This window comes from Falco peregrinus, chromosome 1, assembly GCF_023634155.1.
Source record: "Falco peregrinus isolate bFalPer1 chromosome 1, bFalPer1.pri, whole genome shotgun sequence".
NCBI classification, from domain to species: Eukaryota; Metazoa; Chordata; class Aves; order Falconiformes; family Falconidae; genus Falco; species Falco peregrinus.
Window position 1 is genome coordinate 47,594,463 of NC_073721.1, and position 15,539 is coordinate 47,610,001.

At 54.2% G+C, this 15,539-nt stretch overlaps 1 protein-coding gene across 2 annotated transcripts; it reads right to left on the reverse strand.

The window, feature by feature from the left end:
• Nucleotides 1–2,931: 2,931 nt before the first annotated feature.
• LHX3 (LIM homeobox 3) lies at nt 2,932–10,515 on the reverse strand. Of its 2 annotated transcripts, none has more exons than XM_055793911.1 (6): nt 10,372–10,515; nt 7,458–7,629; nt 6,891–7,093; nt 6,532–6,683; nt 6,245–6,416; nt 2,932–4,521 (listed from the first exon to the last, which is right to left on the reverse strand). In XM_055793911.1, exons 1-6 carry the CDS (start codon nt 10,439–10,441, stop codon nt 4,103–4,105), a joined length of 1,188 nt encoding a protein of 395 aa, XP_055649886.1. In that variant the 5' UTR covers nt 10,442–10,515; the 3' UTR covers nt 2,932–4,102. The 2 variants fall into 2 exon arrangements, with proteins under 2 accessions (XP_055649886.1, XP_055649887.1); XM_055793912.1 differs by lacking the exon at nt 10,372–10,515 and adding an exon at nt 8,609–8,708.
• Nucleotides 10,516–15,539: the final 5,024 nt, after the last annotated feature.

Genomic DNA, 15,539 nt, shown 5'->3' on the forward strand with positions numbered 1-15,539 from the left:
ACTGCTCCCAGTCGGGTCCACAGGCGGTGGGTTACTGCCTCGGCCGCTGCAAGAAACAGGTTCCGTCACAGAGCTTGACACCCCCACAGAAGCCACAAAAAATATTTAGCAGCAAGGTGGTGTCTGTCCCTCCTAGCATGAGGGCTTCCATTTCGTTGGCCTGATAGAGGAAAACAGAATAAGAAAAAAATAAGTTACTTCTACTGTTTGACACAAAATCTAATCATTTCCTGTGTCTGTAGAGAATGCAAGTTTCGGCACAACTGTTTTCAAAAGAATGAATATGCTATTTGGAAAAAAAGATTCCTCCATTTGATTTCCCTCACTGAGAGCACAAAAAATTTCCTGCCTCCCATGTCATGCACTCACGCAAATCAGCAGAGGCTGTAAAGCTCACCTGCAAATTGAGCCATGCAAAACCCCTCTTCCTAATTCTGTTTGGGTTTTACAAGCTGTCAGTCAGTTGGATCGTGTTAGTTTTATTTGCTTCTTTCAAATTGGTTTTCTTTTTAACGGGAAGAAAGCATTTATATTAATGGAATCCCTGAGCTTCAGCCCTGAAAGGAGAGGCTGAAATGTAATCTCTGAATTTTATATCAGGACGTTCGCAGAGCTCTTCTCCACGTTCAGACGAGCACAAGTGCCGGCAACTTTCAGCCTGTTCTGCCTTTCAGAGCAAAGCACAAAGGCGGAGGGGGAAATTTCTATTTCGTCCTTTCTTAAATTCAGCCATCCGCTGGGAATTCCCAGGGTGAGAGGAACAACAGTGCTGGTTATTTGTTGGGAGGGAAACGATGAAAACAAGGTCTATAAAATATGTGTTCAATTACTACAGTTTCTAGACACCGGTTTTATAACAGCAGCATTATCCTAAAATCAACTACATTTCTGTCTTTCTGTTGTTCTTTCTTTCTTTTTTAGGAAATACTAGTCTTTTAGAGTCTTTTTTTAGTCTTTTATCGGAAAATATTATCTATACATTAACTGCCAAAATGTTTTGATGCAATACACCCCGGTTTGGTGAGTTTTTTCTAGAATATAAGCAAGAGATTAGAAAACATAGAATTTCTGAGAACACAAACTCTTGTTTTCTCTTTGGGTGAAGTTCCATAATCTGCTTTTTAAATATCCCATAATTTTCTAATTACTCCATAAATTTCAAAAAGGACTGTCCTTGCACTGTACCTATGGGCTAGCAGCAACAGTTGTCCCTTTATTATTCAGTTCTGGAGAAGGAAGAAAAAGCAGCTCCAGACTCTTGCTGCCAAGCCCAGCTCTGGGCTTACTCAGGAGCTTGGATGCGAATGAGGCAAATTTCTGCCTTGGCTGCCTTCACCTGCCTGAACAATCCCCCCTAGGAGCAGACACACCAGCAAATGTGCAAGCATCACCCCCAGGTCCGAGCTGGTGTGTGGTTTTACACCAAAAGCCCCATGGTGTCACACAGTGGGGTTTCTCCCTTCCCTGCTGTAGCTCTTGGACTGGATCTTCTAGGAAAAAAAAAAGAAAAAAAAAGAAAAAAAGAAAAAAAAGAGTGAGTTTCACTGGTGAGTGGATGTTGCAGCACTGAGGCAGCGTGCATGCACCCATTTTGCTCCGGGCAGGCTTCTGCCAGCTCACCAAGGGCAGGAGCTGGGCATGTCCCCTCTCGCAGGGTGTAATGCATGTGTAACAGGAGGGGGCAAAGCTGTCCAGGTGCTTGCACAGCACTGATGGTTAATGAACGTTTTGCAAATTTAAATCTTCTTGCAAATATTGTCAATACCTCCTCACTTCTGGAGACGTTGGTATCCAACCCTCGTTGAGCAAAGGCCCAGGAGGCAGCAAGCGACAGCCACGTGTCATGGCAAGCAGACATCCCCCCCAGCTGCACAACAACCAGGGTGGTTATTTCAAGGGACCAGAGACAACAGCACAGCCCCCGGCTCCAGCAGTGGCCCCGGTTCCAGCAGTGGCGAGGTGTCCTTTAGAAGAGGTAAGAAATAAAAGCCTGGACTTCCCCGGTGTCGCCGCCTGACATCTGGTGAGTCCCCCAGGCAAGGCGCCATGCCAGGGCCCTGGCAGCTCCCGGGGACACCACAGCTCTTCCCCTGGGGTCCCCTGCGAAGCGTGGGCTGGTGTGTGCCACCGCATCACCCATGGCACTGGGCACAGAGCCAGCTGCACCCCCACCCGCCACGCTGCCTCCCTGCCAAAGGGTGCTGCTGCTCTCAAATCCACACGCTCTCAAAGATGCTTGATGTGTGGAAGACCCTGGTACAAATATTCCCCAACCTCCCAGGGGAGTAAGAATCTGGAAGCCCATGTGCTTTAAAAAGCGTCTCCCACCCGATTCTTATACCAGAGACTTCAGCAAAGTGCCTCACCCTGCTCTCAGGAGCGTGACCACAGACATTTGTATATGAAGATACACATGTGCGTGCACTTCTCGTGTGTGCACACACACAGAATGCATATGTTCAGCCAATCTTAATTCCTTAGGAGGTTTTTTTCGTTTCTTTCTGATTTCTCTTTGAAATGGTCCAATATCTGACTTCTAGTGTTTCACGTGCACAACTTTCTGTTCACAGACAGACAGTATCAGACTTTATTTTCTGTTGCTTTATCAGCACAGATTCCTGCTTGCTGCTGTTCATCTGCTTCGTGATGAACGCTGAAAAATAACCATGACCCATCAAAAATAACCTGACCGTGATCAAAGTGTGTGCATGCGTAGAGCAACACTGTTTGGCTCTCTCAAGGATTGCGAGCCTCCAAAACTGTCAGGTTTTCTTATCAAAGCATCTTTACATCGGTGGGATTGCTCCTCCACTGAAAGGGACAAGTGTTGAATCACAGTGTTGAGTTTTGAGGGCTTTTCCCAAGTCTCAGGTATTGTATTTACCTACATGGATGCTTTTGATGTGAATTTAGCAAAAGACTATGTAAAGTTTAGCTGACAAATTTATTTGTAATCTTGAAGTATTTGATCATCAGAGAGAAAGCGAGAATATAAATAAAAGACACTGGACATTCACATAATCTACAGTAAATTCAATAATTTTTACAGAGAACAATATACATATTGTCTTGCCTTTCCTCACAATCAGCTCGCACTATATCTGTGGAAATACACAAATGCCTGGAACAGAGAAGTGTCACCAGGAAAGCGTGTGCTCGCTCTGACACGCTCCCAGCAGCGCCTGGAGAATGGCTCAAACTAAACCAGCCGAAACCCTCTGCTGAGAGACGCCCCAGGAAGGGATTTGGCAACAAGACATCAGGGTGATTTCTGAGACACTTTGCAGTAAAATATTTGCAAAGGAATTTGAAAGAAAAGCATAAGATTCACAACCCAGAGCTGCTAGTCTTCCTAGGTCAAGAAAAATCACCTCTTGACCTTGTGATAAATGTGTAGTTATTTGGTAATAAATACATCTATTCACGGTTTAATGCTTATATGGAAGAATAAAACTAGCAATCTACAAATTAAAAAGATGAGAAGCAGATTTAAAGTATGATTTTCATTTTACAAAGGAAAAGTGTTGTTGATAAATGATTGGCATATTAAAGACCATTTCATTTTAGAAAAGTTAATGTAAATTCAAAATAAAACAAAAACATACCACATCTGTGCGCTTTTTAAAAAATATGCTGGAAGAACAGAGAAATTTTCTACCATGGATTTCTGAAGTGATTCACTATTAACATTTCTCCTATAGAAATATAGACATTGTCACACCTTTTACCGTGGATGAGGACTTTATTTTCTCTTAAAAAGGTTTCAGTGTGGATGGGTGATGAAGCAAGTCCTTGCTTTGAAGAATGTACTGACAACAGAAAGCAAAATACCTTATATCAAATCTGTAAAGCACAAGTCTTGGTGTTTAGTAAAGACACAATAATCAGTTTCGTTTAGATGCTCCGTATACTAATCACTGTGGTGCGACTGCCTTTGCCCACCGTCCTCAGTCAACCTTGGAAAGCATGCCCACTCTCTCCGTGTCGTCACGCTTTCCTGCCCCACTCAGCTGTCCCAGTCTGTCCATCCTTCATTCCCAAGAGTAGACGTTTAACAGCACCGAGTCCTTTCCCTTCCCACTGCGTGGTGATGGAACCTGTATCAAAACTGAGCGTGGTCGACTTCATCCAGCCAAGAGGCTGGGCTGGCAGGGAAATCCGGGTATCCCCCGCTGCTGCCGGTGGAGAGGTCGGAGCTGGGTCCGTTCCCAGCCAGGACCCTCATGGACTGGGGCACACCTTGTCCGCTTTGTCCCATGATGCCCAAGCCGTTGTCTGGGTAAACCAAGCTGGAGATTAAAGGCTGGTGGCCTGGCAGTGCTTGCAAGGAAGCTGGTGACTGGGGTATCCCATAGGGGCTGTTGGATCGCAGGTCGTGGTACTGGTCCTGAGCTGGGATGCCACTGTGATCCAGAGCAAAGCTCCCGTTGGTCCCAGGCTGTCTCCCCAGAGCAGGGGACGCTTCATTGAGATTGCTGTAAATCCCATTGGAATGGCTCATTTCAGACATAGAGGGCTCATCTGAAAGGGAAATGGACTGGTTTTACTGGGAGGGCAATGGTCACGGCTGGCAGCGGTTGCATGGGAATGCCTGCAGGCTCTAGGTATAAATAGATTAGATGGATGGGAGCTGAGCAGCCACACACTGGCCACTTGTAATTCCTTATTACTCCCATCCTTGTTGACGGCTCTTCATAGAAGGCCACGGGATTATTATTTTTTCTGAGTACAAACATCTAATACATTTTGGATTTTAAAAATGTGCATGAAAATTACATATTAAAATATAAGACTGGGATTCAAAAATAATCCTTTACAGGGGAATGTAAGTTCAATGTCTTTTTACCTTTTATTCTTCATTTCTGTTTGGCTTTGAGGTTTATCCTGAATTTTTATATCATTTTTAGGAGCCACCTAAACACTCACTGAAGCAAGAAAAACTCTCCATCGCTCAGAAAAAAATATATTAAATCTCAGCAGTATTTGTCTGCTCAGGAGCAGGCTAATGAAATGTATTTGTGTGACTTTAAAACACTTCTGAAAAATGAGCAATATTTTTCAAGCTACGAGCAAAAATTGTTTGCATTCGTTAGGGGCTCTGTGGACAGTGAGAGCTGCTCTGTTGCCTAGGATACAAACCTGTTTGTGGCATCAAGCTATCAATAATTGTTCAACATTTTTTAGTTATTATTTATAGTATATTCATATTTAATGATGCTGATGCACAGTGTGTATAAACAGACTTGAAAATCAAATAGTTTTTAGGAACACGGGAGAGAAGCTAAGACGCAAAGCTGAGTGTGTGTATAAACATACGTGCATTTATAGACCTGTGTCTGTCTAAATATGTACACGGAGTTTTGCATTTCAGCTTTTCTCCTGTATTCTTAAAACCGATACATGCACACACACATGGGCACGCACATTTGGGCTCCGCACTAGCACAGACCAGCCCCCTTAGCCCTGGGGCAGTTCGGGGCCGTGCAGAATGTGCCCCCGAGCAGCGCTGCAGGCACTGACCTCCGCCCGCCCCCCCCCCCCCCCCCCCCCCCCCCGGGCACAGGGCCGTATTCTGCCTCTGCAGCGGCTGCCGTGGGGCTGGAGAGTGCAGGATAAGAGCTAGTGGAGGTGTCTCCCTGGGTTAGGCAACAAAAATCTCTGCTCCAAAAATGAGACCCTCGGGTTCAGAAACCTCCCACCACGCAGCAATCTCCCTCTCACAGCACGGTGGGGAAGTAACAGCTCCCACAGAACCGGGGCGTCTTAACTAGTAACTATGCAAATAAAATCACCCCTAAATAGGATGGAAAAAAAAAATGTTATACTTTTCCCCACAGAAACGTTCAGTGATTGTGGATTCTCTGATTTTCTTATTTCCAAGAGCCCCTGGACAAGGCTGTGTATGAGCAGCGGCTCTAACACCCGCCGCGCCTGCCCGGGGAGCTCTCCCTGCTCTCCCCGCACCTTTCCGGACCTGGCACAGGCCCCCCCCGGGGGAAAAGCAGAATTTCCTCAGCCCCGGCTGCCCCCGCAGCCCTGCCAGGGTTTACCCCGCGGTAAATCCCGGGGCTCCGCGCTTCTCCCGCCCCGGACACTTGTTGTCACTCATTCCGTTACGGCTGAAAATTATTAACGTGGCCCGGGGTGTGTGTGAAAGCAGCCACGGCACGGACCGCAGCTCGGCCGGGGGGCACGGACCGCGCTCGGCAAAGCCCTGTCTGGCACCGGGGCGCCGGGGACCAACCTGTGAAGGAGACCTCGGCATCGCTGTCGGGCCCCTCCTCCTGGATGCTGTCTTTGTCGGACTTGGAGGTCCCCCGGGATCGCTTCATGTTCCTGAAGTACTGACCCCACCGCTGCCTCCCCGCGTCCTTCTTCAGCCTTTTCTCCTTGGCCCTGCGGTTCTGGAACCAGACCTGCAAGCAGGGCAGGCCGGGGAGCTCTCTCTCCGCGGGGTCGGCTCCCTGCCCGCCGCCCCCCGCCCCGCAGCCCCCGCAGAGCCGGTGGGGGGCGAGGGCCGCCCCGTCTCACCTGCACCACCCGCATGTCCAGCCCCGTCTCCGATGAAAGCTGTTCCCGGACGTGCCGCGCCGGTTTGGGCGAGTTGTTATAAGCGTTTTTGAGGGTCTCCAGCTGCTTGGCCGTGATGGTGGTGCGCGGTCTCTTGGCCGTGGACTCAGCCTCTGCCGACACGGTGGGAGTTAAAGGTGAAGTTACCGCGGAGCGGCCCCAGGGACATGGGACCCTCGTCCCCCCTCCAGACACCCGCCGACGGCAGATACTTCCGGCCCCCCTTCCGCCCGGCCCATGAGCGTGTCCCGGAGGGCAGGAGAGCCCCAGGCCGCATCCCTCCTGCCCTCAGGGGATGCGAGGGAAGGCGCAAGGGGTACCTCTCTGCTTGGCCGTCTCGTAGTCTGCCTTGCAGACCAGCCTGCTGTCCTCCATGAGGTAGAACTCGTCGCCGGTGGCCAGCTGCCGTTTGCAGACGATGCAGGCGAAGCAGTGCAGGTGGTAAACGAAGTCCTGGGCCCGGCGCACCACCTGGGTCGGGGGGATGCCCTGCTGGCAGGCGGCACACTTCGTCCCGAAGCGCCTGAGCGGGGTGGGGGGGGGGGGGGGGGGGACGACAAGCGGCGGCCGCTGAGCGCGGCAGGGTGGGCTGCCGGCCCGGCCCGTCGCTGTCCGCGGTGCTGAACCCGGCCCGCGGTGCTGAACCCGGCCTGCCGCTGTCCGCGGTGCTGAACCCGGCCCGCCGCTGTCCGCGGTGCTGAACCCGGCCCGCCGCTGTCCGCGGTGCTGAACCCGGCCCGCCGCTGTCCGCGGTGCTGAACCCGGCCCGCGGTGCTGAGCCCGGCCGCCGCTGCCCGCGGTGCTGAACCCCACGCGTGCCCCTGACACCCACCCGCCCCGGCACCCCCCGGCTTCTCCCCGGCCGCCCCCGGCCCGGCCCCACGCACTTGAAGAAGTCCTCCTTGCAGTACACGCCGTCCCCGCGGCTGAAGCACTTCTCGGCCAGCTGCGTCTGGCAGTCGGAGCATTTCAGGCACTTGCTGTGCCAGTGCCGGTCCAGGACCTTGAGGATGAACCTGTCCACGATGTGCTGGTTGCAGCCGGCGCACAGCGGGATCTCTGCGGGGAGGCAGCCCCCGTCAGCCACCGCCCCGACGGCCCCACCGCCTCCCGAGACCGGCCCGACCCTCCGCCCCCGGGGTTTGCTGCCGCCCGACGGCCGATCCGAGGGTGGCCCGGGGAACGGCCCGAAAAAATGAGTATTCGTTCAAATTCGTTGGCGCGGCGCCGGGGGAGCCTCTCCCCGCGCCGCAGAGAGCAGCGAACCCCCGGGCCGCACACCGGGGGAAGCGCCCGGGAGCAGCGGGGGAAAACAGGCAGGGAAGGGATGGGAACAGAATTAACCCCCGGGCCGAGCCGCCGGCAAAGTTGCAATGCAATTATTCCAGGCTCTTTTTCCTTTTCCTACTCTTTCAAAATTCACCTGCAAATAACGGCGGGGTAGCCCGGGCGGGGTGAGGAAAGAGGCTACCAAAAATTACGAGAATTGCACTGAAAATAAAAGCGCAGTAGGCTTGTCCCATCGCCCTGCAGATATCCACAGAAATGAAACAGAAAGAGATGATACAAGGACACAGATACAGAGAAATAGAAATATAAAAATAAACAGATACAGTAGATAGAAAACGAAATGTACAGATATATAGACATAAATATAGAGAAATCGGCATACAGGTATAGCTATTGACAGGCAGGTAAAAACGTAGATATAGAGGTACATAAATATAGATACATCGGGATGCATACAGAAGAGACATCTACAGACAGGGCTGTATAGATATAGATAGATGAAGACATAAGGATATCTATATGTAAAGATAACTATAGAAAGATATATAGAGATGCATAGCCGTGCGTAGGGGTAGAGATGGAGATGATATCGTTATACGTATTAATCGTCCTCTCAACAATTCATCGCGTCCAAACAAATAACCCAAATAACGGCACCGCTAAAGGCAGCGGCCCAGGCCCCGGGCTGCCCGGAAAGGACAGGGCACGGCACGGCACGGCCCGACACAGCACGGCCCGCGGCTCTTACGCTGCATGGCGGCTCCGCGGGCCGCGGCAGCGCCGCTCCCTCAGGCGGGCCGCAGGCACTGGCGCATCTTCCGCGGGGCCACCGCCCCCCGCCCCGTCGCTGCCGGGGCCGGGCCGGGGGTGCGGAACTGCTGCGATCCCCTCCCCGGCCCCCCCAAATCACGGCGGCAGCTGACCCCCGGCCGCTGCCACCCCCGCGGCGCCGGGGATGTCGCTGGCTGAAGCGGGTTATTTTTAGCACCCGCCCCGCCCCGCCGGTGCGCTCTGAAGCGCCGGGCAGGGCATCGCCGCGCGCTGTATTTAACAACCCCCCCCGGGGCCGGCGGCACAGCCCCCCCGCCACCCCGGCCGGCCACGGCGGGAGGGCGCCGGCTCCGGGGCGCCCGGAAACGAAACCCGGGCGGGGCCGCCCCTCGACGGGCCCGGCGGCGGGCGGGGGGTTCAGCCGGGGGTGGCGGGGGGGCAGCGCCTGCCGCTGCCCCGAGCTCGTTGCGAGTCGCAGACCCCGGGATTTGCCCCCGGCCCGGGGAAAGCACCGCGCGGCTCGACCCCTCGCCGGTACGAACACCCCCGCCGGGCCTGGTCCTGCCGCCCCCCTGCCCCGGTGAGCCCCGCTGCTCCTTTCCCGCTGCCTCCGCGGGCCCCGACGGAGCCCGGCCGGGGACCGCGGGGCCGTGAAGGAGCGTCGCGTCCTGCGGGAAAACGGCGTTGTCGCGCCGCTCCCGTACCGGGGGGTCGCTTTCGGCGGTGTCGCCTCTTCCCCCCGCAGAGCATCTCCCGACTGCCCGGTCAAACGCGCAGCTACCGCGGCTGCGATGCCCGCACCGCGGAGAGCCCGGAGAGACAAACCGGGCGCTAAGCCCGGGGACACCAGCCCGACGGCGCGGGGGAGCTGCCGGGCTGCCCGACCCGCGGAGTCGGTCCCGGTCCCAGTGTCCCCTCGGCCCCCGCGCCCCGGCGAGGCCCCCGCCCCGGCTCCTCGTTGTTTTGTTTTTAAGCCGCCGTCGGTCGCGGTCGATGCTGACGAGAACCGGGACGGCCCCGCACCGGATCCGGCCCCCTGCCCCGGCCCCGGCTCTGCCAGCCCCGGGGAGAGCCCCGGAGCTCCGGACACGCCAGGGCAGCGCGGGCCGGTTCTCCTCGTCCCGGCAGTGCTGCCTCCGTTCGTTAAACGGGAAGGAAAAAAACCGAACGCGTTTAAGAGAGGAATTAACGGGAGTTTTTCCAAAGCGGAGAAAAAGCCGGGGCGGAGCGGGGCGGGGTGGCGCAGGGTGTGCCCGCCGTCGGGGGGGAACCGGCGGGCAGAAATTCCCCGTTCCGTCCCTGCCCTCGTTGCGCTGGGAGCGGCGGGACCCCGGGGCAGGAGCCGCCGCTCCGCAGCGCCGGGCAAAGCCGCCGCCGGGGCCGGGCAGCGGGGCGAGCCCAGGGCAGCCGCCGCCTTTCCTCCGGAAGCAGGCGGGGAGCCCCAGTCTAGACCCGACGGGCCCCGAAGGGGCGCCCGTAGCAGGCGCGGGGCCGGCGGGGCAGGCTGTGATGCGGGGACAAGGCAGGGAACAGCGCGGGGCGGGCGGGACGGACCGGGACGGACCCCCCGGTGCCGTCGTGCTGCCCGCGCTCCCCTGCAGCCCGCCCCGACCGCGGCCCCGACGGCGTCCCGGGGAGCGCGGAACGGGCACAGGCTGAGGCTCCCGCCGGGGCTCCCAGAGCCGCCACTGGCGCCTCCGCGGGGGGACGCGGAGGTTTCCGCGCACCCACGCCCCTCACCTGGGCTCCGCGGGAAGGGGCAGAGCTCCGCTGCCTTCTCCGAGCCGGCGCGGACCCGCTCCAGCAGCATCGCGGCCCCCGCGGGCGCGCCGGGCGCCGTCCGAGGTGCGCGGGTGGCTGCGGAGGAGTGGCGGAGCGGCGCGGAGGGGAGCGCAGGGAGCGGCGCGGGGGCGGCCGCCTCCCGGGGCGGAGCGGGGCCGGCGCGGGGGGGCGGGCCGGGGGCGGCACCGTGCCGTCGGGCCGGGCCGCAGCTGGGCCGCGCTTCACCGCGGGGCTCTTCAGCATCGCGAAAGCGGCGGGGGGGAGCGTCGTCCCCCACGGCCCACGCGTGGCCAGGGCCGCCGCGCCCCACGCCTGGGCTCAGGCTGCAGCCGCCGCCCTCGCGTGTAAAGCGGCCCCGGGGCCCCCGCAACGCCCCGAGCGGCGGCACGGTGGGAGTCAGGGGAGCCGCCATCGGTGGGAGCCTCCTCCCGGGCCCGGCCGCCCCCCGCCCGCCCCCGCTCCCGGATTTCGTTTGCCCCCGCGGCGCGGGTCTCCGTCGACGGCGGCCGCGGGGAGCGGGGTGGGGGGGGCCGCTTCCCTTCCAGTAATTAGTTAATGAGAGCGGAGAGGTAACTGGTGAGGACTCGTGTCTGACCCATGGCAATCAGTGCCCTGCGGCTGGCAGAGGTTAATTGCACTAATTGAGGATGGGGCGGACATGGGATGGGGGTTGCATGTGTGTTTTTGCATGCACATGCGGGTGCATACAGGTGTGCATGTGTGTATTTGCATGTTCATGCGTGTGTTCATGTGTGTATTTACAGGTGCATGTGGGTGATTGCAGAAGCACATATGTGCGTATAGGGGTGCAGGGACATGCATACGCAGGGCCGTGCACTTATTCATACGCAGTCTGTGTGTTCATTTGTGCGTGCAAGGGGTGTGTGTGCCAGCCAGTGTGCCCATGTGGGTGTGCAGGTTTGTGTGTGTGTGCACCCGCAAGTGTGTGTGCCTATGTCTGTGCCTGTGAGCTTGCGCTCTGTTCCGTGGGTGCTTGCGTGTTTGTGTGTGCAGGGACGTGTCGGCACATTCCCGTGCGCTTGTGTGTGTGTGTGCACCGGGGTGGAAGCCCCGTGCGTGTGCACACCGCTTGCCCCAGGCAGCCGGAGCTGATAATTGTGGTTGTTACTGTGAGCCCGTTAATCCCCCGAATCCCTTTACCTCCTGCTCGCAGGGGATTACAAATTAATAAAAGCAGCTTAGGGGCGGGAGCCTCCAAACACACATATGCTCCTGCCGGGCGGCGGCACAGGGACTTTCGCCCGCCCGTGGGGGCAGTTGGGGAGCCCAGCACTGAGCTCCCGAGGGCCCCAATTTCATGCCACCTGCACTGGCCCAGCACCACTACTGAGCACCCCTGGGTGCCTGCTCACCTCCCCCGGGTCCTGCGGGGGCCAGTGGCTGGGTCAGGACTGTCCCCTCTGATGGTTCACCTGGCCAGGGACAGGTCCCAGCCTGGGGGCCAGCTCAGACCCCTACGGTTGGAAAATAACACAGGGAGACATCATGGGGAGCAGGATCTGGGGTCCCCAAATAAAGTACCTCGAAATGTCAGGCTGGAGCACAGCTGGGTACGGGCAGAGTGCTGGCACGGCGTGACTGGTACCGTGCCCCAGTAACACCGGGTACCACGGCGAGCCCTGCTGGGTACCGCCAGCACCGGCTGTGCTGGGGCACCTCCACCCTCCCCAGGGCCATGAACAGCTTCTGGGGGGAGCAGGTGATGACCCACAGAGTCTCTTTTAAGCTCAGTTTTATAAGTGGATTTTTAGTCTGATCCTCTAAGGAAGCAGTTTAAGAAAGCGTGTGTGTGTGTGCTGGTGCCTGTCCTGCCAGGGCTGCGGCTCCGCAGGACGCGGGGCAGCGGGGACCCGCTCAGGGCCACCAATGGCACCTGCCAGCCCTGTGCAGCCTTGTGTTTTCAGCCCCAGGGTCACACACCGGCACCATCGCAGCAGGTTTCCACAAAAGCCCCTTCGGGTGCCCTCCTGCTCGGGTTGTGGCAGGCATCAGGCCCTGCCCGCAGGCTTACTCACTGCTTCTGCCACCATTAAAAAAAAACACCACCAAACCAACCAAAACGTATCTTTGTTACTTTTTTTGTCTCTCTTCCCTGGTTCAGAAGATTGCTTAGCAGCCCCCGAGAAGTCTGAACTTAAACACACTCCTCTCCCCTTTCCCTTCTGTCAGTTCTGCAGACAGACCCAGGGGCTGCACCATCCCTCCTTCCAAGGAACCTGCGCCAGGTTTGCTATGACAGCCCTTGTCCCCACCGCCGCGACAGCGGAGCATCAGACCCTGCAGCGAGTTCCCAGGACCTGGAGCACCTCTATAAAAGGAGGCAGCAGATGGATCAGGTTTGGGTGGGATGGTCAGGGCACGCCTACCCCTGCCCCAGCAGGGACCATGTCACATTCCAGCTTGAGACATTTCAGGCGAGGAGCCCATTCTTCACGTTCCCTCAGGAACATCATCGTTTTCCAGGCAAGATCGCAGGGCAGCTGGGAAACGCACATTTCCCTGGAGAAGCGAGCTGCAGCACCCAACTTCAAAGAACCGTATCTACAGGTTTAGAAATCCTGCAGGTTTCTAAAGAGATCTTGGAGTACTTCTGCAGGGAGGGTATTTTTAACAAGTCACCCATCCCACCACCTCAGTGGCACTGCGGGTGACAGCGGAAGGATTCAGGAGCATTCAGTGGAGCTGGCACCAGCCTGGCCACAGAAGAGATGTTCAAGTTCAAGGGGAAGGCTCAGAAATCACCCATTTTCCCATCACTCCTCCAAACACTCACCAACATTTTATGAAGTTATGGGATAACAGTGAAAGAAATGGAGCAAAGTTTACCTGGTACGTTTCAGAATTAAGTACCCACATAAAATGACTGATACGGTTTGAAATGGATGTGTATACAAGCTATCCTTGCGATACAGTTTTTACCTAAAAGTAACTTGAAAATACAGGTAAAAAGCCAATACACACCACTTTGCCCAAATGTTTGCAATTTATTTTAAACAAGCACATTAGTTTACAATTTAGTACAAAACACTCACTTTTCCTTCCTAGAGAGGTACCAGACTGAGTAAAAAAAACCCCAAAACTAAACAAAACAAAGCAAAACAAACTTGAAAATGTCAAGTTATTGAATTAAAATAAATAAAACATTTAAATTACTGAAATGGTATATTCACAATTTTCAACACCTCATATGCAATGCACAGACCTACACAATACACCTTGGACCTTAAGATGGTAGTTCCCGTGCAGTTCTGAGCCGAAATAGCTAAAAATGGAAGAGTTCTCAGGAAGAACTTCATTAGGTTTCTTTAGCACTTGCAGCTTTTCTTTCTCTGCTGGCATATTCCACAGCACTCCTTTTATTTTCTGTGAAGGTTTAATAATTCCCCTTTAAAAATATCCGAAGAGCAAAGAAGGCTCCATGAATTACAAAGGGCAAAAAAATCCTTCTTGGAAACAACTGCTACCAATACGGTACAAGCCACAAATGACAGTGGAATCGCAGAAGCTTCTGTGGTACAACACAGCACAAATAAAACCTCCAGGACTGAGGAGATGGTGGTTTGAGGCAATTTTGAAAAAGGAAACACTTTCTTGTAACTCACCCAACCAATAACACACCACAGCAAAGCAGCATCACACATTCCCCAGCAGACATGAAGTATCTTTACGGTCAGAGTACGTAAAAGGATATAATTTGTCATCATAAAGATAGAAAATAAGAACAAGTAAACCAAGATTTACAGAACCAAATTCAAAGTCAACAAAACTTTTCCAGATGAGGTCACTACCGGCATTAAAGTGAGAGACTTGGCCAGTTAACTGGCAACAGAATTAAGAGCACCAACATGGATAATCCACATCCTTATTTCACACTTTTACACTCCTAAGAAAAAACACTCGAAGTTTGAGTATCCGTTTGTTTTATCATGTTTCCAGGAGGGTCACAGCAACATGAAAGTTAACAATGTGTAGCAAACCAAGCCAAACCTTCAATCCAAACCCACATTTGCTGGTGTTCTAATGGCAAAATTATCACTACAAACCTTCAAAGCCTTCAGAACAAATCAAAGGTAACAAACTGGGGTCTATAAACATGGTAAACTGCAGAAGCAACAACCAGCTTGAAATTGTGCAACAATACTGACAGCGGGAAACTCAAGTCCCACAGAAACTGGCCAAATCTTCCAGATCCAGTATTTGCTATGCTGTGGGTTTGGGTTTTCAGTGTTTGTTGGGGTTTTCTGCATTCGATGTCCTTGCTTGTTGGCTGACATCAACATCTCCCCAGACTAGTCACTTAAAAGTTGCCTGATTTCTAAAACTAAATGTGGGAACTCTGGGCTTTCCTCTGAACAAGCCTCCTTCTGGGACCTCTCACTGGATTCTAACACAAAGCAAGTGGCACTGATGAGCCAGCCCGGGCCACCTTCCACCACGAGTTCACTACCTTTCTAGTTGTTTACAAGTTGTTTTAATATTCATGCCCAGGTGCTACAAAAATAATTATAGGGACTCTTCTAAAGAAAACAGCCCCATGATCGCTCCTTGTGCCAGAACTCTTGAACAGCGAGGGTCCTTACAAAGCACGGACTGACTTAATGCCACCGACTTCATACCAAAATTAAAGGCAGACATTTTTGTGTCAGACCACAGGCAGGAGCAGCTGTCCACAGGTGCTCCCAGCAGCTCTCGGAGCTCCAGCTTCACGGAGAGAGCGCGGAGTCAAGTTTCTCAAGCAAGCGCCATCGGCTGCACACAATAAACAGCGAAGGCGGCTCAAGAAAACCCCAGATAATGCACCTCTTCATGTACATCAGACTAACAATATCATGTGAATGGAGATTTATTTTTTTTTTCCCCTCTGACACATGTTTACAATAACCGCAGAAGGCTATTTTACATGTATGTTATTTTGATAAAATAAGGAATGAGGGACAACAAATCTTTGGAGCTCGATTTTGTTATTCCAATTGGAAGCGGAAGAAACTCATGTCAGAAACACTCAGTTTTGTGAACAAACAAAACTTTATTATGAAAAAATATCCCTCTTGAGTTTTTGTGCTTTTAGACCACTCTTGTTGCTAGGCTTTAAACTTGTTATGCTA

Coding starts and splice junctions, on each gene's coding strand:
- LHX3 (XM_055793911.1), bottom strand. CDS start 10,441: ATGCTGCTGGAGCGGGTCCGCGCCGGCTCGGAGAAGGCAGCGGAGCTC. Junction 6,684..6,890: donor CGAGACGGCCAAGCAGAGAG/GTACCCCTTGCG, acceptor CCGTGTCGGCAG/AGGCTGAGTCCACGGCCAAG. Junction 4,522..6,244: donor TGCCGAGGTCTCCTTCACAG/GTTGGTCCCCGG, acceptor TTTCCCTTTCAG/ATGAGCCCTCTATGTCTGAA.